The sequence below is a fragment of the Larimichthys crocea genome, chromosome XVIII (assembly GCF_000972845.2).
Source record: "Larimichthys crocea isolate SSNF chromosome XVIII, L_crocea_2.0, whole genome shotgun sequence".
Taxonomy (NCBI): Eukaryota; Metazoa; Chordata; class Actinopteri; family Sciaenidae; genus Larimichthys; species Larimichthys crocea.
Genome location: NC_040028.1, coordinates 19,009,775 through 19,032,201, shown reverse-complemented (window position 1 = coordinate 19,032,201; position 22,427 = coordinate 19,009,775). Strand labels below are relative to the sequence as shown.

General features: G+C 42.2%; 1 protein-coding gene across 5 annotated transcripts in view; it reads right to left on the bottom strand.

Annotated features, from left to right (window-relative positions):
* Positions 1-18,670: 18,670 nt before the first annotated feature.
* nalcn (sodium leak channel, non-selective) overlaps positions 18,671-22,427 on the bottom strand; it is a 63,421-nt gene continuing 59,664 nt past the window's right edge. For all 5 annotated transcript variants that reach the window (XM_019255789.2, XM_019255792.2, XM_027290991.1 and 2 more), the window contains 7 exons: positions 22,234-22,366; positions 21,292-21,407; positions 20,749-20,906; positions 20,343-20,493; positions 20,053-20,202; positions 19,811-19,925; positions 18,671-19,587 (listed from right to left, as the gene is read on the bottom strand). In XM_019255789.2, the coding sequence (XP_019111334.1) occupies positions 19,445-19,587; positions 19,811-19,925; positions 20,053-20,202; positions 20,343-20,493; positions 20,749-20,906; positions 21,292-21,407; positions 22,234-22,366 (966 nt within the window). In that variant the 3' untranslated portion in view covers positions 18,671-19,444. The remainder of the gene's footprint in view (positions 19,588-19,810; positions 19,926-20,052; positions 20,203-20,342; positions 20,494-20,748; positions 20,907-21,291; positions 21,408-22,233; positions 22,367-22,427) is intronic.

Below are 22,427 nucleotides of genomic sequence, written 5' to 3'. Positions count from 1 at the left end.
TTCTGTCTGGTTGGGCCGGTGTCAGCGGTGCATATATTTCTCTATCACAGACTGTGTGGCTGTCATCTGAAACACTGGTAATCTGTTGTCTGTCATAATATATATGAGTAGAAAGAAGTGTTAATATAAAGATGAGTGTCTGTAAGAATTAGAAGTGCTGAGGCTGTGGTGAGGCCCATGACAGGCTTTGGGATTTTGTGCTCCACTTCACCTGTCATTGCTTAGGGAAGACGAGGAATCTCTCTAATGGCCAGAGCCAAGGGCCCAGGGCGACATGAGGGAGGGCGGGGGGCGGATTGTCAAGGGCACATTCTCAGACCTTTAAAATGGGTCTCAGGGTCGGTTAGAGAAGCAGACACTTATTCAGCAAGAAAGGGCCCATAATTAAGGCCATGCTTCAAAGCATCACGCTTGGTATCTTTACAGTCAAATGTGATTTTTATGCGTGCTACCAGTTTGATGAAGCTTCAACGCTTGAAGAATACACCAGGACTGGTGCTGCTGGTTCTCAACTAAAAATGTTCAGATCGGTTCAGAGCGCTCACATAATTTTCAATTTACTCACTTTTTACATCTGGCCTTGATGTTACAAGCCCTTGGCAGACTTTTCCCTGCCTTTCCAGGAACATGGATACTTCAGCAGAAGCATTTAGTACCCTCCAAAATTCCCTAATTACCACCCCATGCAAAATGCATGAAGTATGGATTTCATCTACGGGTACTTCACCCATGTCAGTCAGTTGGAATTCATGTTATTAGCATCACTTCCAGTGGGCCGGCCGAGGCGGGGTGGAGGAGATAATGAGGGAGGATGTCCCAGTACCACCAGTAGAAGATCTAGTGGCCCAAATGCAGCGAGACAGGGCTGCCATGTGGAGACCCTGTCAGGGAGGGTCTGCTGTTTTTGTGATCACGCAGAAGGTGACAGACATTGATTGTGTGCAGTCTGACTGCAGAAAGGAAAGGTCAGGGTCAAATGGCGTGAAAAGGGAAGAGATGGCTTAGCATCACGCAATGTCCTGAGATGAACGATGCGCGCCTGCATGTGTTTTTCATCATTAGCTGTAAATCATCGTCGGCACAGTTTTCCTTTCTCCGATCACAGTGGGTGATATACAATGATATTCTCCAAAGCCTTGTTTATTAAAGAATATGTTTACTAATGAGAGGCAAAGTTTATGTTTGTAAAACATGCCTTGTGGTGAAATATTTTACTTTTTTAAAGATTACTTACATGGCAAAAAATTGTACGAGAACTCCTTCTGCGACCAGGAAAAGAAAAAATCTCTTGGGCTAATGTGTGTTTATCCCCTTCTGATCTCAAACATCAAATACACATTAGTTTGAGCCTGTTTTAAAATGTTGACTTCTGCCTTATTATTAAGTAGAGTCAAACTATATCTATGAGCAGCTGGATAGAGGGAAGGGACGCTAGACGACTGTAGGTAATGTAATAATGTAATAGAGTCCAATAATGTAATACCTGCCAGTAATGTAATAACATGCCAATAATGTTAAAGTAAAGTTATTACATTATTGGCTGGTTATTATGTTATTGACATAGCATTAAAAAAAATCATTATCCGATAATGTAATAATACATAAATAGGACTGCATTTCTTGGAAATAAAAGATTATTTTGCAGTTTTTATGCAGTTTGCTCATCAAAAATAGATAGCAGTGGATGGCATAGTCGTCATCTTCATTCATGAAGGGTTTGCAGCACTCTCTCTCCTTAATTATGGTTGTAAGAGACAATTTGAGAATTATTTGTAGTACAAAATCTTTATTGAGACTATTGTTTGTTTGCTTAGATATGTAAATTCAGAAATTCATATATGGAGGAATAGTATTTAATTCATTACAGTGAAGTGTATCTAATCAGTCTAGTTTATACTAAGTTATTACATAATTGGCATGTTACTACGTTATCGGCAGGTATTACATTATTGGTTGCTACAACAACAAACAGACAAAACAGAAAGTGGCGTAAGAAACATGTTTACATGCAAACCTCACCTTCTTGAACTGGTATAATATTAACTTCTTAATATTATACTTAAAGAACAATAGACACTGCGACTTTGAGGATTTGTTTCAGTGTTTCATACACAGGATGTCCTGAAAATTGCTGCCTGACCTTGTTATAAATAAAGAATCTCCATGGTGTAAAAAAAAGAAGAAATTATTTGGCGTCACTATTTCACTTTAGCCTCATTCTGAAGGTGTCGTGTTAACTACTTGCCTTTAATGGGAGCTGTTCGTGATAGCTGTAGATTTGTTCCCCAGATGTGTCGTACATGGTCGTGGTGCGAACACTCGTGCCCTGCAGGGCACATGTCATGACCCCTTTTTTCTGGCAATCTAGACTTGTGAAATCTGCCTCGGTGACTCAGACGTGGTCCTCTGTCGTCATGGAAAATGCTGTGATGGCAAACCACAAGGTCAATCGAACATAGTCAGCCCTGTGCCAGACCTTAGATAGGCAACACCAGGCTTCTTCCTTCGTCTATTTAAAAGTGGTGATAGCGGTGCATATTTGCATATAGGCGTACGTCTGTTACAACCTACCAAGAAAGGTAAGATCTATCCTTTATTTGGCTTTTTTTTTTCTAAAAACAAGAAACATTCCTTTTCTGACTATCTACAACTTCCCTCCATTAAAGTAACCGGACTCCAAAGTGTTCCTTGAAAACATTCCTATTTTTGTCTGAGTAACAGAGGTGGAACAGACATCTACAACAAAGGTGAGTGAGATATAATTGACTGTAAACCAGGTACTGAGTCATCGCTTGTCACACGCCCTGTCTGAACTTCTTTAAAAGGCGCTTTTCACTCATTATTCTGATAAAGCTCTAAGCCTCACCTTTTCCCGATCAAAAGTTTCTTAATATCACAATCCCCAAACTTATCCTTAAAGACAGTATTGTATCGTTATATGTGTTTCATCTCCTCTAAAGTTCTTGTAAGCGACTATTGATGTGGTGGAGCTGAACCGTCTCCTTTTGAAATGTTCACCTCAAAGGTGCTGAATCCAAATCTCTACACGACTGAGCTGAGCCGAGGGGACTTCACGTAGAAAATCAAACGCTGTTTCAAGCACTTCCAAGCTCTTCATCAGGAGCTGCTGATGTTCAAGGCTCTTCTAAAGCTCCCCCTGCCAACCTGCATGTAAGAGCTGCTAATTTGCTCACCTTTTGTCACTCACTTACATATGCAGCATACAAACCCCACACACACACACACAAACATGTGCAGATATGTGCACAAAACTGACTTTAAGCAAGAAACCTATTTATACCCGTCCTTCCTCTCTTGTATCCCTGAGTGTTCATTGCTCAGCTGAGGGTACTCAGTCTCTCTTCAGCTCACTCTCATTTCCTTCTGTTCAGCAGCTTGGAAAAATACGACATGTTCTTCTCGCAGACAGTGGAAATTCATTTATATAACAAGCCCACTGAAGGATTTAAGAAACAACAACTTCCAGCCAAATGCAAGCTCGAGAAGTCTGGCTGGGGAGACATTGGGATATTGGGATTTGGAGAGACTGACTGTATTTTTGTTTTAAATCTGTTACTACTGTCAGTGTTACATTTAATTCAACATGTTTTTTTAATCTGTTCTTTTTAGGAAAAGAAGAGGTAGTTTGCACACTGAATACAGACAAACATGATGATACTGAGAGCCGTTATCAGACATGACTGTTGTCTTATCAAGTCTTCCTTTTCTTGAATGCTTCTGAAGATATCTCATCACAACTGTGATGGCGATCTACATCTGTAATAATAATATTAGTGCAGTAATTCCAGTTCTGTAAGAGGGAACAGTCATTAGGCGTACGTATGCACTCTCCAGCAGAGTTTAAAACAGCTGGAATCTATCTGACAGATGCAGCCGGAGGACAACTTGAGAAAGATCCTCCAAAGCGCTGTGTACAGGATCCACCCAGAGACCATATGTGCGGGCTACTTCCAGTCAAAGCCTTGTCTTGTACAAGAATGACATCAAGACAGTCAACTCCGCTGAAGGTGAGCCATCTACACTTTAATTAGGTCTGAAAGCTAACAGTAATTTCATCCTTGTCAGAGTTCTGTGGCCTGCATGAGGAGAGTTCCCTCGCAGAGGATGGTGATGGAGAATGGCTTGCATTAATGAGGGGAAACGCAGCGGGCAGGAGCAAAGAAAGTATCACTTAAAGAGCTAAGATGGCCGCTAATATCCATTGCCCACAGAAAAAGAAGCGATGAGATGACACATTATAATAATGATGCATAAGTGCAAAGTAAGCATCTTACAATAAAACAAAGTAAATTTGCTCTTAAAGAATATGTGCGACAAACCGGACGTGAAGTCTTATTTTCTGCTGAAAAGTTTGCAGCTTCATTAGGCTGCCAGTGTGTCACTGATAACTTTATTCTTTTCAAAGAACTGCAGAAGAAGTTGAAGTTTCTTTTATCCTCAACTGTCTCCTTTTAGTAAGAGAATTGACAATGTGCGAGTGCCTGATTGAACTCCTTTATTATGCTTACTACGACACTAAGTTCTTTTGTCTGTGTGTGTGTGTTTATGAAGTCAAGTGTGTTAATCCTGATGTTGAATTAAAAAAAAACACATTTGCAGTGTGTTACCTGTGTGATTGTACTCTATTCTGTATTAAACATTAGACAGAAGCTCACTTCATTTGCACAAAAAAACATATCTCATGATTACCTCTGTCATTTCTTACATCTGGGTTTCACAGATTCAGCTTGCTACACACACTGAATTCAACCGTTGTGTGTGTGTGTCTGTGTGTGGTTCTGTGCACTTTGTAGATGGCTGCTGGGGAAGGACTCTTTTGTTCTCTACGTGAGGCCGAAGGACAATCAGGTGGGAATGGTGATCCTCTATGATAAGGGCTTTCACATCAAGATGAGCACCCAGGAGACCGGCGTCCATAACAGAGTCACCATTGAGAACCTCTGCAGGCAGGCATCTGTTCTTATCATTTACATTTTGCTGCGACGGCATAGCTGCACATTGCTGACTGCGCTGTGCTGTAGCTCTCACAAAGAATACTTGTGTGATGTGTTCTATATCTCTGTGTACATACCACAAGGGTCTCGTCTATATTGTTTGGGGACAATGCATGCTGTCTCCACCCGGCTCTACAAACAAAGATGTGCTGGACGGAGGAGTAATGAAATCATATGAACGGCTGTTCCTTTGTCTTTGTCACTTTTTGGCAGGGATCCTCCATCCTCACCAGGGAGAACAGAGCGACACAATAATAAATGTTTTGATTATTACATTTTATGTACTTGGAACAGAGCATATAGCAAACAAAAAAAAGAAGTTTGTTAAAGGTGCATTGATAGATTTGTCCACTTCTGGTATCGTCTGTCAGACATTTGGTGCTGGTGGTTTCCGATAGTAAGTAAGTAGTAGAAGCATCACTCCCCGTCAGCATTCGCACATGCCCACGGATCTTAAAACCTCCTCTTTGTTTGCAGCAGTTTATTTTACCGTCCATCAGGAAACTCACCAAAATCAATAAGATAGCTGGTGGTGTGTGACTTTTAAGTGTCCTTAGTGTAAAGCATTACATCTCACCATGATCTTAAATCTAGTTATTCGTGGTAGAAAAGTTACACTCTGTTGCTTTGACATACCAATCATTTCCTCCAGCATAGTAACTACTTAATAATAACCAAACTTTCAACAACTGCCACAATTCTTCAACACCTGCAGTCGTCAACACTCCTCTAGACACAGACGGAGATTAAGCCTTGTCCAGTCCCATCAACTTTACTCAGTCCCTCCACAGGTGTCTGTGGCCCTGCCTCCCAGAATGACGGAGCCATCATAACACATCACAGCTCCAGAGTGGAAGAGTGGCAGCACCCAGCTAGCCCACTGTACAGTGCAGGCCCCTGGGCACGGAAAAGGGATACTCAGATCATTCGCGAGATGCCAGGGATCACTCTCTTAGGGGATGGCAGGACATTTTGTCTGCATCTGACCCACACGGGGTTCTTTCTTAAAGGGGTCAGGATTCAGACCAGAAGAATGGTTGGATGAATCAAGTGGCCAGAGGGGTATTGTTGAAAAGAAGAAGAAGAAGGGATGTGTGAGACCTGGCAGTGGTAAGGTTGATTTGTTCTGTACTGTGGTCCCTGCTGTTGCCTTCTCCCTGGTGTTGCTCACAAAAGTGTTCCGCCAAAAACCCTCTTGTCACCATGGCACCCCAGGCCCCGGCATGATTGGCACCTTGTCACATTATCTTATGACAGCGCTGGTGGAGAGAGAGTGCTGAGGAGTGATACTGGGAAATAGCTGGGGACTTGCACACGAACACAGACAAGCACACACACACACACACATGATCGCACACACACGTACACACTTATACAGTAGACACAAACACACCCTAAGGAGCTCCAACACTTTAGCTGAGTATTGGAAGTATATCTCAGCCATGGTGTGTGTGTGTGTGTGTGTGTGTGTGTGCATGCTGTAGAGGCAGAATTCACCAAACACTGGGGTTCACAGAGGGCCGCAGATGTTTTGCACGTCATGTACATCGCGCTACAGACACATGCTATTTTAGACAGCAGGGTGTATGGAACAGTCCGCTGATTCCTTTATGAGATGAACATCAGTTTCTATAGCTGGAGGTAGCTCCAGGCCTTTTATTTATGTCAATCTATACCCAAGAGATGCTCTGTTGCAGCAATGTCACATCTCTGGCGTACGTACCAAGGAGTGGTAAATCAGCAAAGGGGCCTATAAATAGATGAAAGTCAAGCAAAGAGAGTTAAATGTTGATCTCAGCTCTGTTCGAAGGTTAATGTGATGTCAGGCTCAGTAATTGAATCAGTTAGAATCTGCTTTTACCGAGGTCTTGACAAATTAAGAAAAAAGTGCTAAATAATCAAGAAGTATTAAATCATGTGCTTTTTTCCATTCATTGCTTTGGCTGCAACGGTGCAAGGGTGTCCGCCAAAAAAAAACTCAGCGACCTGTAGCGGAGAAGTTGAGCCTGATCCAACGACGTCGCGTTGCCACCAATCAGATGCTCAGATCGGACAATCCCCTCCACAGTCAGCCTGAAACGTCTCTGAAGCTGAGGCTATCCAGGTGGATTCATGGACTAAAACAGACTGATGCTAGTGTGAATTGCGCCTTTGCTTGAAGGGTAATGACTTGGACAATCATGTGCTCCATTATTGGCTCTTTTCTACTAAAGAAAGTTCACAAGGAACCATTATAGGAGCCTTGAGGGACTTAGGTGCATTTTGACGGTAGAAAATCGAGTTTCGATTGTGGTTACAGCACACCGAGAAGTCTTTGCTCATGAGGTTGTACTCTCTAGGCTGGAGAATGCATTGCTTGAGTAAGCCTTACTGCGGCTCGTGTCATTATCAGAACTTTCAATGTAACTTTGTTACAAACGTTGGGAGGTAAAACTTATATCTCTTTCCTAAAAGTTCAAAAGATAAAGCAGAAAACAATCACTCATGATCACAATCTTGTGTGGCCCATTAAATCTCTCGTTACCCCTCTGCATATCTCCTCAATATTCACCAGAGTCACACAGGTTTAGATTTATATTCTCACATTCAATTTTCAGCCTAATCTTTATGGTTTTTCAGACAAAAACAAATGCAATTGTCCAATTGTTCCTGATTTGGTTCTTGAGATTTCTTTGTTCCTGGGATTGTTTGAAGATATTTAACCTTCAGGTCTGAACTCTGCTGTCCACGCGATCACATGCCGATGTCCTGCTTAGTTGTGCTTCTCTTTACTTTCAACAAATAACTTTTGGAAGTAGATCTGAACATCTGCCACACCTGAACACTTATTTACCATGAAACCTCACAGCGTGACTCTACAAAAAATATGATATGTTACAGGCGTCTGTCTTTGTCAGTCGTTGTTATGGATAGGTTGATGTTCTCAGGTCTCTGAGTGGAACAGACAGTGGTAACCCTTTCTGTAAATGGGACTCGCAGGGAGTCATTGCCAGCAGAGGGCCACCAGTGTTTGTCCACATGGGTATGACCCTTTGGAGGGCCAGGTCAGGGCAGGCATGCCAGCAACAGCTGGGTGAGGATGATGGGTGTCAGACCACAGCAGACGTCAAAACCCAGACAAGCATCTGACAGCTGGATGACATTGAACTTGAAGTTAGGGAGAATCCGCCAGTTGAGTTCATCTTTATTAGTAGTAAAACACATTTTTCATAAATTATAATGATATATCTTGCGGGATGTTAAAGTTTTGGGGATTGCATTTATGATACATGATGTTTATTCCATTCGAACGCACCATCTGTAAGGTCAAACCAGTCATTTCCAGAGAATCTGGACATTCATTTTTATTCCCATCAATTATTTGGCAGGTGTATTGAGCAGAGTCAGGCCAATATAAAGGCCCCATTAGCATCTGAGGCCCACTTTAAGGGTTGATATTCATCCACCTCCGTCTCTCACACTGAGAGGTGGAGACTAATCTCTCAGGGTACCCCCTCCTCCTAACCCCCTATTGCCTGTCTCTCCTTTTTCCTACCCCCACCCCTTCTTCCCTCCTTTCCCCTCTGGAGGCCTGCATTAAACATAAAGACTCTGCATGGATGAGTGAGTCAACAAATTACCACAGCCAATAAATGGGAAAAAATTATCTGGCCCCTCTATATGCCACCAGTCTCTTATTTTCTCCTCTCGTTCCCCTTCCTCTGTCTTCGCCTCCTTACCTTACTGTCCTCCATTAGGATATTGTCCCGGGCTTTTAAATAAACATGATCTTAGCCTGAGCTTCTCCTTATTGCATTTAGTTAGAGAGCATCCCTCCTCATGCTTGACTGCTTATGTCCATCAACTCGGGGGAGCCTGTCTTGCTGCAAAAAAAATCCCAGCTAATACACATGAAACTGATACAGCTGTTGGTCTAACCTTTGAGTGTCTCCTAAGGAGCACAGTGATATTTGCACTTAATAAAATTATGCCTACCAGGAGAATATGCCGCTGACATTTGCCATTTGTCAAGTTGAGGTGGCAGTGAGCCTTTATGAGTCATTAGTGTTCGGGGGTACAGTCAAGAGTTGCTTAGCCCGCAGTCGTCTATTACTGTACACGGGAGCAGTCTGACTGCCACGTTACATGAAATGAATCTTTTCATCCTTATATCAGCTATACCTGCATAAGTCTGTTTTTTCTCCATCTTTCACCCAGCATGACGTAAATCACTCCTCTGCTCTAATGCAGCGTTGCATTTAGTGTCAAAGTGGAACTTGAAGTGAAAAGTAGAAATACTGTAATAACAGTACAGAATAATATGTACAGATATATACACGGAGGGACGAGGGAACATGAGGTTCAAGTACACAGGATAAAAGGTTTAGTGGGTGTTTTTTTAAAAGTATGGGTATCTGTTCTGTCATTACAGGGTACTCTATTATTATGGTGTACATAAGCATGGCTATCTTTGAAAGCTACACATGTTATATTATTAACAAGCATCCACCGACCGTGTTTGTTGGTGAAGTTAAACTATAAACTAGAATTTAAACGTTATGAAATGATTCATAGCTCGATGCATTTTGTTTTAATTCTGCTATCGTGCGATGAGCGACTGTAGTATTAGCTGATAACTGACTATTGTTGGAAGTTGACGCTGTGACAGGACATGAAATCCATCATCTTCTACAGCTGCCTTGGCTGCTATGTTGACATCAGTGATCTTCAGTTCAGCTGTATTTCCTGCAGAAGTGTCAAATTTTCTACTACCTGAACCGCCTCAGGCCACTGAAGTCCCCCTGTGTGCAAGGTTGTATCCCATAAATACCTTGACTTTACAGTATATAGGCTACACAGTAATCTGTTCAATGGACCTCTGCTTGGAAAAACACAAATGTAGTTTTTTTTTTTTGTTAGCACATGTAGAGTACGTATCATTTTGTACAGGTACACCATTAGTTCAAATTTGGAGGAATTACTCTGCAAGTTGCAGCCAGTGAAACAGGGTCACAGGACGCAGCAACTTTAGCCCACGCAGAGTGATAGATGCTGCAGATGTCGTGCCCTTCCCTGATACGGTCAGAAAGAGGTCACGCTGTGTAGGTATGGTGCCTCCTATGGTTGTAGGACAAGAGAAAAGGACAGAAGAAAAAGTCTGTCTGGCTTTATTTACAAAGGATGGGTCACTGCTGATCACAGACTTCGGTGCACACCATCTTCAATCGTTTTCTTTCAGTGGAAGTGACTCATTCCACTTAACGCCAATAACAGCTAGAAGTACTGGTTGTCCTCACACGGCACAGCCAGTGTTATGATTATGATGAATCGGCCTAGATTAAATTAAACATCAAGCATATGAGAAAGTTTTCTTGCCTGGTTGTTTGAGCTTGTCGTCGCTGCTTCGACATGTTGATTCTTCTGCTGTAGGTCGTGTTTTTAAAGTGTATATTTATTCTGAAATTAGATTTGAAGTCATCATCGATAACAATAACAACAAGATGCAGTGGGAATACATCAGAGACATTACAATGAGCACAAACGAACAACGGAGCCTATAAAAAGTATTCACTACCCCATCCCCCCTGGACTTTTTCATGTTTTATTCCCAAAGAGAGAAAAAATAACTATACCCAAGAAGTCTATGTTAAAGTCTCTGAAAACTGTAGTAATATTTATAATATTGTTTTTAAGTATTTCTGTATAAGATTAAATATTCATGACTGAATAAGCAACAATAAATGTTAAAGGAAGTAACAAGTAACAACTGTCATCACATTTTTAAATGTTAAAGGAAGTAACAAGTAACAACTGTCATCACATTTTCATTCAAATACACTGAAATCTTTTTTTTTTTAAGATATATTTTCTGATCTTTTTAAGCTTTATTGTATAGAGACAGCTGAAGAGTGACAGGAATCTGGGGACAGACATGCAGCAAGGGGCCGCAGGTCGGATTCGAACCCTGGGCCGCTGCGGCCAGGACTGAGCCTTCGACACCGACACCCCAGATACAGTTAAATCTTAATCGGTGCGAGGAAATAAATGATATCATCTTCTACTCTAACCTGTAAGTGAGCTCACGTCAATTAGGAAGAAGCTGATGGAAAAGAAATGATTTTAAGGAATTTTAATTGAAACTTTTCAAGTTGTACTCACTGTATTAAAAGCTGCAGTTCAAAGCTGCTTAAATATTTTACTTTAAAGAATAAAACTTTAGTTTAATTTGGATTAAAGGTCCAGTGTGTAGAATTTAGTTACATCTGGTGTGGTGTAATCGCTGCATTGTGATCTCCTCACGTCACCCTCACCTTCCTAGTGTACAGGGGAAGCAACACTTGAAAGGTCCTGTCTAGAGTCAGTCTTTAGTTTGTCTGTTCTGGGCTGCCGTAGAAAGAAGACCCTCTCCCAGGGTAGATATAATTTTTTTTATATTATTATATTATATTATATCATTTTCAGGTTATTATACATGCACGAAAACAGCGGACTTGTCTGCCTTATTTTGAAAATAAAAGATCTCACCCACTGCACCTTTTAAATACAGACTAATTATTACTTCTATGACTAGATTTCAAATCAGTCACATTGAAAACATGAAAGCATATTGGAGGTGTCGTTCAGTAGACATTTTGTTGTGGTCATATTTGTTTATGTGTTCGTGATGCTGATGTTCTGCGGTTGGATAACTTTCTTTGACTTGTTCATGATACATTTATCTGAATTTTCTTATCATTTGACAACCTCCCTTTAAGTCAGCGCTCGCATAAAACATTGCCCTTAACTTACTTATCTGTGATTGTTAATAAAACAACACAATCATACTGGAAAACTGAGCAAATGACACATGCTGAGGGAAATCCTTATATAATTATTTTCTGTGTGACAGCTCGGAAAAACATGATGCAGGTTATAAAACAGGACTGGTGGTTGGTGGCGGAGATATTGTGGGTTTGAATCTTGCCTACAAGTTCTAATGTTTTGCTTCTTTGCCTCTTTGAAATACAGAGAAACACACACACAGTACAAATCAACTCTTCACCTCTTTGGTTCTGCTGTGTTTTGACCTACATTTCTATATTCTCACATCACCACTGAACTCATATGGAACATATAACATATAGTTGAACACAGATAAATAAATAAATACATCACTACACAGAGAATGGACATTTCTTATAAATTTGTTGGTATATATCAAACCTGGCCCTTTGACTGATAATCAGTCTGCCTGACTCTTCTTCTTTTTGGCCATGTGAGGGTGTCAGTGTGTGGTGAGGAAAATAAAAGCTGTGCTGTGTGGAGACTAGTCCCAGACTAAGTTTGCCTTTATGTTTGTAAAGCAGGCCAGGAAACCAACTAACCAGCTGTTGGAGCATCTAGAAATAGCCGTATCTGACCACTTAGCTTTATTTATTTAAGTTTATTACACAAAAATTGATTTAAAAAAAGAATGAATGACTAGATCTTGATTGAGTTCAAGTTGTAAAATTGTAAAACATGAATTAATCTCAGAGCTGATCAGCTGACAGACTCTTTGAAAGATCAATGATGGCGCTGGCAGGATGTGTATTTGTATGCACAGAGAAGAAATGGAGGCAGCCTGAACTCCAGGATGCTTCTTCTTCTTCTTCTTCTCCCACCCAGAGACAACAAAAGCCTGTGTGTCTGCGCTCCAGTGAGTCTGGATCCCTTGGCTTCCATTATTCCTTACCACTGTGTTTGTCATTTTATATACAGTATGCACTAAGTTAGCAAACTTACAAAACACTCTAGTAGTAGTTGTGTTTGTGTCTGTGTGTGTGCACACAGAGCCTGACTCCCTGTAGGGCCACATCAGTAATAATGAACTGTGCGGAGAGCGGAGAGGCCCGCGGATGAAGACTGGACTTCCTCCTCAGTCGTCGGGTCAAGCTCGACAAACCATCTGATGATGGTGCATTCACTGACTTTCTCTCTTACTGTTACATACAGTGACTGACTGTTCACACCATAAATACAAGTAAAACAGATTTATGTTGTAAGCACACACTTAGGTGATCCTGGCATGTCTCGTCCCCAGTGTGAAATTAATTGCTGTGAAGTTGTCATGCCGAATATCAAAATCTTATTTCCAAATCAGATTTACACTGTCTTAAAAAAAAATCAGAGCTGTGCGAAGCCGAGCAGAAAATAATCTGTAACATCACACAATCCATGAAGGACACTGATTTTCACTTTGATACTGTTTGATGTCTGTTTGATTTTGTTTGTTTGCTCTTGCTCGCGTATCCTCATGCCAGTTTGTGTGTATGTGCAAGGCGTGTGTGTGTGTGCGTGCATGCATGCGCGTACCCCGGCACATGAGTTTGAATTTTTTTGGGGAGGGAAATTGAAAAAATGGAGTGTGACTGCAGAGCAGCAGCGAAAGGTTACATTTGGAAAAACAAACTATATGACAACAGCGTTCTCTCTTTTGATATCGTGATTGGCAATCTTCAAATGCAGCCGAACAAAGAGGAGCAAAGAGAGAAAAACAAAGGAAAGGCAAAATTGAAGTTGTCAGTTGGTACCTGAGTTGTCCCAAACTATCCCAATCTGCAGCCGGTGGGGGTTTCTGTCAGCCGGCAGCAGACTTCTAGATTTTTTAAAATTTATTTCTGCCTCTGTCACTGCCATTCCTTTTCTCTGTCTGGGCTTTTTACATCTCTGGGTATGGGGCTTGAAATGTCTAGGCTGGACACAGAGGGAGGAGGGTGGCAGATAACAGAGATTAAAAGGTACATATATATATAAAAATCTATCAATATATATTAAAAACATTCACAGTTTCCAGGGGAAGGGGAGGGAAACATAAAAATTAAAAGCAGTCTTTCGATCTCAGTAAAATAATAAAGAAGTACGTATGGATGCTTATTGAGCTGAGGAGGAGGCATGTTGTTCTTTTGTGTGAAAGCGCACAATAATGGGGTCTGAGTGCCATTCATCTCCAGCTCGACCTACTGTAGCATGTGATGCCGTTTTGTTTGCTTTAAGGACTTTTATGGTCAGCTCCAAAAACTGCCAGAATGTCCTGATGTCATGATGAACAAAAGATCCACAAAATGAAAGAAATGTTTGACTTTAAGTGCAGCCATTGTCTTTCTTCTCAGAGCATCATGTCACCACTCGGATGTGAAATCTTCTTCTCCTGTTACTCTTAGCACTTTACAGCACTTCCTAATTCACATTTACAGCGTGCGAGCTCTGCTTCTTCATAATGTCATACCCATTTTCTGCTCCCTTGCTCAAACCACCATATTCATGCACAATTTGACATAATAGCAGAGTTAAAAACATTAAATTATAAGGTAATGTCTCACCAAGGGCTATAGTCACATTAAAAAATGCTTTCCCAGTCATCTGTAAGATTGCTCGCTGCAGTGAAATTTAATAGTTTGAGCATAGCACCCCCTGCAGGTAGGCATTATTCTTAGCTAATAATACCCTCAATGCTTGGACTGACGCAGAGGCTCTCATTGTTACCCTTTCACTGCAATTACAGGCCTTTCTACTTTGATTGGTGGGTAATTGAATTGGTTTGAGCCTGTATGATTTCCTTCCGAATTTGCCACTCATAGTCCAATCTTGGCACCAGATCAGACAAAGCCTGTCTCCCAGTAATTAAAGACGCCAAAGCCAGGTGTAGAACTGGGGAACTAGGGAACCATAGCCAGATGAATGGGACTGATTAGGTGTTTAGTGAAAATGAGATTTTCTGGCTCAAAGACAAAGTACAGCAACTCACTCGGTGCTCGGCGTTCGGTGGGGTGGCAATTGACTGCTGTTGATGAGGTACATGAGGTAAAGGCCTGAAAATGACTTCCTGCATTCATCGCATTTACAAAAGGAGCCGCGCCGTCGAAGTCTGAGTCAGAATCTGAGAGATAGATTTCAAGCGTGAAACAGGCTTTTAAATCTTATGCAGGGGGGGAAAAAAAGTGAAGATTTTTGTGCTAATTGGGCAGAAAACTGCAAGTCCCGGATCAATCGCAGAGACGGCGAAGAACAGAGTGGCTTTAAAACGTGCGAGAGAAGTTTAATTTAAGTTTACTCACCCTTCATCTTGTTCTGTGAATAAACAGTTCACCTGTGCATCACGGGACGAAAAAAAGTGATCTTTGAGTTCACGACAAGACTCGAACACAGTGACTCAAAAATTGATTGGCTGTGTTTGTCGTTTAATCTGTTAATGCAACAAACACATGAGCAAAAAAGATCTTTACACTGCTCACAGGACAGCTGTGCTCAGGTCAAGGTCAGCGTACTTTGAGCTGTGGATGTTCGCCAACTGACTGAGTGGAAAATGAGAGGGTTTTTTTTTCTCCCTTCATTGAGACTGGAATGGATTTTAATCAACACATTATGCCAGTTGTTAATTGCTTTTGCCGCCTGCTGCTAAAATAATTTGCTACTTTTTTTATTGTAGTAGTAGCCATCTGTTTCAAAACACAGGGACAGGATCAGGCCTAGACCTGGGGTGGATGTTGACATGAGATACAGGCGGCTAATTTGCACTGCCACCACCTTATTTATGAGGCTAAGAATGTGCGGAGTGGATGGGGAAGATTCACAACACGCGTCTGAAAAACGGCGAGAATTATGAAAACATGCATGCAGCGTACATAAAAGAGCGCTAGACACGCCGCACTTCATTGTGCAGTCGTGCACCAAAAGGATAAATGACTAGTCACTACTGTACAAATGCACACGCCGGGTAAAGCCGTGCATCTTTTGAAACAGACGCCATTTTGGCCTTGAGGAACAATGGCGTCCTTATGAGACTCGCCCTGCTTTGACCCCTGCCCGTGTCCTTTAATTGCTCGAGGCTGCGCAGACACTCAATAACGTCTAGAGGGGACAATAGTCATGAGGAGCCCAGTGAGAGGAAGCTTTTACCCTGCATAACCTCATATTTACTCTAATCAATGTTACTGTTGAGGCGTCGCTGCCTGTATGGACTGAGAGAATAATCCCTCTGCTGCTCTCTTTGGTCTGCACTCAGCGTGTTTTGTCGTCTATAGGCTCTTTCATCGAGTTTGTTGCATGTGCAGACGTAGAAAATGTGTTTAAGCGGCACGCTTTGGCCTGTTTTTTCAGAGTTTCTCTCTGACGGAAAGCTCCGAGCTGAGCGTCGGGCGCCCCTTTTTGCTTTTTGCAGGTGTTGAGGTGGTCAGATGAAAGATTCATGATGAATGTAACCACCTACATCTCTGTCGGTTGAGACAGGAAGCGTTTACACATTCAAGAGCTCATTTCTGGTTAATAATCAGACTGGTCACCGTGTGACGCCTCGGGGGTATAAATTCAGACTTTCCACTTCCTCCTCCAGGGCAACAATACAGTATGTATCTTTCATATAAGAATTTCTTTTCTGTGGCTGTCTGTCATTCATGCACTATTTGCATCCATATGTGTGTGTGTGTAGGCACAGAAGGCATTTTGTAGTCTACGCGATGCCGCCGTGAGGGTTTGGAGGCGACATCTCAACGGGAGGGGACCAAGCCATCAAAGCCATCATGTACTTTAATTACAGGTAATCTCAACTCACAGACACTCTCCCACTCCCTCTCTGTTCTTAAGAACTTCCTCCCCAATTACCAAAGTGCCTCAATTAGGCCTTAAATAAGCAGTGGACATGCATGAGGGAAGAGATGGGCAAATTACAATGGAGAGGGTAAAAACAACAGGCCCTGCAAGAGCCAGTGTGATGCAGAGGCAATTAAAAGACAAAAAGTGTTCTACCACGCAGGGCGAAAATGAAAAAAGAGAAGGAGAAAAAGCCTCTTTGATGAGCTAGTTCGGAGCTAAGTGGAGCTTAAGAGGCGATGGTCGAGGAGAAGAAAGAGCGAGAAAAGGAGAAATTAAAGACAGTTGATTGGCAAGAGGGCTGATGTCACACTGTTTCCCTACAGGACCGTATGTCGGAGGACGAGGGGGGGTTGCTCTCAGTCATCGAGAGAGTGGAATGTGTGAGTAAGTCATGATTTCTATAGAGCGAGTGGGCGTCCCACAGGCAGCTGATTCTCTACACTCTCTCTGCTTCCCCTCACATTCATTATCCAGCCAACCCCATACACACTCCATCAACTGTGAAACTTACTGGGCTTTTTTTTTTTTTTTTTTTTTTGAATGGACAAATGAAGACCCTGTCCCTTTTTCTTTTTTAATGGCCTAATTCTGTGTCTAACAAGGAGGCTGCTTAAACTGCAGCCGGCGGTTGAGTGCATTAGTCAATTAGCTCGAATTCAAGCCGGAGTGATTGTGTTATGAATTAACCAGAAAGAAAAATACAGCATCAAGGAACACAAGGAGTAAAATGAGAGGCTAATACACACACACACACACACACACCTCTGTTTATGTGTTTGTTTTTGTGTGTGTGTTCCCACAATGCCCGTCTACTAGATCAACTACATTTCATTCTGTGGACGCAGACTCACGCTGTTGGAAACTGAGCTCATCTAGGTCCACAGCAAGCCGCACATGGCAGGTGACGGGGCTGTAATCATGAGGTGTCGCTGTGCCGGACAACAGGATGACTCAGTAAGAACAGAGAACGTAAAGGAGGAGCAACATCTACAATGTAAAGCAGTCAGGAGTAACATGCCTGCACCGCAGCCTCAGAGCTGAGCTGATTCCCGATTGGTCGATAGGTTAGGATTTCACAAACAACAACAAAAGTTGTGTGTTTTTTTTCCAACAGCACATCAGGGCAGCTCAGCGTGCATCCAGGAGAGGGCAGTGTTACCCAGGGATGGGGTGGGGATCGCACAGGCTGTTTGATCTGAGCAGATGTATGCGAGGAGAATCATTAAACAGCATCTGTCCACTCAATTACCCCCTTCGTTAGTCTAATCCCACTTTTTTTTTTTTTTTTTTTTACTCAAAGAGGAATAATTAAATTCCTCATAAATTGAAGTGAATCGCGGCGTAAAACGAGTCACGATGAAAGGAGGCAACAGGCTTTCCAAAAGAATCACAGGAAGGCTGAAACAACAGTTAGAGACGCTGGAAACGTGCCACAGGTTTTTGTTTTGCTGTGAAGCCAAAACGACAAAAGGAAATTAATTAAAAAAGTAGTTTGAACCACATATTTAGGGACTGAACACTTCTTTCTATAAGGAACTGGAACATTATCCTTCATTCTGTCTTCGTTCTTCATGACCACGTTTTCAGTTTCTCTCCCTACAGATGCCATATTTCCATATTTCCTTTAAGGTGCGAAGCTTCCTGGTCAAGTCTTGTGTCTAGATTCTCTCAGTGAAAAACATCTGCAGGTTCGAGAAAGGCAAGCAGGAACTGAAGTCTAGTGGGATAAACCAGATCTCAACAGTTAAACAAGAGATTGAAGTGGCACTAAGAATTTGCCACAATGGTGTTGGCTATCTCACTGTTTGGAGTCCGGACTGGAATAAATCTTAACACTTACATTTTATTAAACGCTGGAAATGTTACGATTGTAAATGTTTTTAACCGCCACACAAATTCCAAATTGCCTAGCTTTCCCACAATGAATTTTCCAGATTGTTTAACAGGTTTTAAAATGGTTTGTGTGACATCAGAGGACCACAAAGGATCATTAAATCCCCTTTACCAATTATGATTCATTAACTTATTTGGGGAAATGTTCTCATTAAGGTTCTTGTAAGTCGTGTTGGACAGGTATGTGCTGGAATGTAAAGGAAAAGAAATCGGACAATTCTTTTGCTCATAAATGCCTAAGCAGTGCAGGCCTTTATTAGAATAATTAAATACTTGATAAAGCTAAAGATTTATAATAATTTACAAAATATTTTAACTCCACACACATACATAAGATAGATTTGACTCTTAATTACATTCACAGTCATAAATCTAAAAGTCGCTTCAATTTTGCTTGTCCTAGAAACGAGAACAAGAGGCCTGGATTAAGTATAAAGTGACTATATGAAAATCAACATTTATATGATTAATACTGATGACTAGAGGAGAAATGTGGACTAAAACTGAGGAGAACAAAGCGGAGACGTGGAGGGACGACACTAATTATTGTAGCTGCATCAACACGGCTGATCTGAAACAGCGGACAGTAGAAAACACACACAGCAGCAGCTCGTTGGTTCGTTTGATGAATGCAACATGTCCTGGTCACAGTCTGCTTTAACACTAATATGTATCTGCATAGAAAAACTCAGCAATTGGAATGAGCGAAGAATCACAGAGGAAAAGTAGTACCTATCCCAGGAGTATGAAATCGTCACTGCATGTCGAAAAAGGCTCGCTGTCACGCGTTCTGCACCTTTTGAACAGTTCAGAACCTGCATAAAAAAAGTTTACAAAAAGAATTATTTTCACTGATCAGGGGAGAGGAAATGAATCGACTCCGAGACTCGACTCGACTCTCATCTGTAAAAATGGAAAAACGTCAGGAATGTGCCGCAGCGTTTTCTCTAAATGTCGATGAGGTCGTCGCCGCTCTCGTCGCTCTCCACGGTCAGCTGACGGGTCCACCACTTCTTCACCTCGGACCCCGAAGAAGCCTCGTTGTTGACGGGGTTCATCTTGCACACTATGGACTTGACGCTTGTGCGACCTAAAACAACACATGCAAAGAAAACAGAAGCATGACTGTTCTCATGTCAACCTGCATTTTTCTTTGCCACTATTGCTAAATAATAACATAACATGGTCACATAAAGCCCTGCATCTTTACTCGTGTTTATCCCTCGAGTAAAGATTTGCACCAGTTCACAATCTCTTCAACAGAATGCCCTCTGCAGAACTGTGCCACCTGTAATAGACAGAGGCATACACACCTGCAGGCAGCCGCCATTGTCCCAGCTTCCTCTGTGGTCTCCCCAGGTCTGAAGAGTCCTGCCTGTAGCCTCCTCTGTCTGACAACATGGGGCTCAGTAGCTGCTGGAGACCACTCTAAACAAAGAGGAGACATCCCTTTTTTTCATCAGTGGAAGCGCACACCTGCAGATTGTAAGATGTGCTTTGCTATATGTCAAGCTGTGAGCTGTACGCAGCGTCGGTATGGATGTCGGGGCTTTACCTCAGGCTGCGAGGGGTTGTCTGGGTTGTTAGTGTTGTGGTCCTCGCTCGGTACAGTGGTCTCGATGCTGGGGGGGTTGAGTAAGCGATTTATCTCCTGCTGCTGGCTCTCTCTCAGGCTGTGGATGATGCTGCACGACTGCTGCTGCTTCTGCAAGCACACACGCACATATGCGGTCAGTGTGTGATATATATATACATATAATGTGGGGATACATAGTGTACATGTGTGTTGTTAAAAAAAACAACAACATGAGAATGAGGGAGTGTGTTTTCTGTTGAGTGACTAACCGCCCGGATGCGTTTGAGGCACTTCTTCAGCCACATGCGTATAGTCTGTTTGGCAACCTCTTCTTCAATGGTGTACTCCAACTGTTCCCTGGCCAACAGCTCCTCCAGCTGGAGAGACTTTCTAATGTCCACTGAGCGGTATGACAGCATGCTGTATGATTATAGACACACACACACACGCATGCATGCAGTGACAAACAGGCAAAAGAGGCACATAATTAGTGGAATACGAGTCTGCTTCCTCAAAAATGTAAGATTATCAGGGCTTCAAAGCAAAAATACATGAGTTGCATGGGTAAAGTCAGCATTTTAAAATGTTTTTTAACTGTAAACCCTGAAATTATTCATTTTGAGTGTATCTGTGTTATCCTAAATACTGCGCTGAAACGTGGTGCTCCGTGGTCACCTGAGCACATCGTGGAAGGTCACGTCCCCTCCACTGTGCAGTCGCTCCATCTCGTAGCACATGTGTTTGAACAGCAGCTTGTCTTTGTCCAGGTCCACCTCCAGCCTGCCTCGGAGCAGGCGAAGCAGGAACTTCACCCTGGACGTCGGGATCACGCCCTGAGAAAAAGAAGTCACGGGGTAATTCAACTCAAGTCTATGACGCTGAGACTTTGAAATCTTCAACATCTACTGTATGTTAAACTTTCAATTCATTTGAACCTTTTTCTTTTCTCTAATGAATTTTTAACACATACACTAGAGTTGAATTGAAAGTACGTCCAGATGACATCACAGATGACTGTGAGGGGGTGTCTGCATTTTCAATCCATCCAACCACTCCTCTAATTACTTTTACTCCTATTACTCATTCCCTTCAGCCCACCTCATTAGCGCTCGCCCTGCTTTTACCTTCCCTATAATATCCTTTGCTCACAGCCATATGATCGTCATCCTCTGCCCTCTGCTGTGTCCTCGTCCCTCTCTCCTTTTGCTAATTTCTCACCTCCCGTTTGTCATCCACCATGTTCCAGATGATTTGGAAGTGCCTCAGGTCATTATAGCTCAACAGCTGGTCCTCCTCGGTGGAGTAGAACAGAGAGAAGTTCTCCACGATGATGGCTGCAGCAATAGCAAGACATGTCAATACTCGCAGATTAAAAATACTCATTTTAAGATGCATCAGTCAGCTCTGAATATCTATTTATTTTATGAGGCCATGAGTTAACAAGCCCAGGCTTCTGGGAGCCTGAATCAATCGTGTCAAGATAATGGATTGAGAGAAACCAAGATTATTATAGTGATGAATCTCATATCAAGAGTTCAAGCAAGAAGACAGCCCCATTGTGATCATTTGTGATTGTATGTGTGGCTCTCATATAATATTACGTATTCGTGTCTTTTCAGATGAAATTACAACCCATACGATACAGACGCAGGCCACAAAACCAGAGAATGCACGCTGCAGATTACAGTGAAAAAGATGTAGGGAGATGGTTTGGTTGCTGTCTAATAATCATGCTCATTTTGATTCTACTCTGTGTAACTCGTTTCCTTTATTTCTGTCATGTCATTCTGCCTCTCCCCCTCTTCTTTTATGCCAGACTCTGACATGAGAAATAAATAATATTTTCTGCGTGAAGCGGTTTGATCATTGTGCCTATAATAAGCTGTATTAAACTCAACTGTCATCTGTGGAGAAGCTCTTTGTTTGTCCCTTTGGAGAGACGACAAAACTACATGCGAGTGTGCTTTGTGAGATCTGCAGTCTTGCACAACATGAGGCAGAAAATGAAACAGAGGCCAAACTTGTGTTTGTCGCTCGGGACGCTGCACTGACACCCGAACTGTAATTAAAGTCCCCATATTGAAGGCGAGTCCCCGTAATGTGACTGTGCGAGCGAGATGTGGTCCCCAGAATGTAATTAAGACAAGTACACATACTGACCTACGAGCAGGTTGAGCATGATGTAGGCTATGATGACATAGAAGGAGCAGAAGTAGATAAGCGCTCCAGCGTAGTTGCCACAGTCAGTTTCCCAGTAGCGATGCTTGTCTGGGGTGCAGAAAGGGGCCTGTACCTAAGGGCAGCAAAAAAAAAAGCATAATTTGCATGAACATATGGGGCACTGAGCAAAAGCT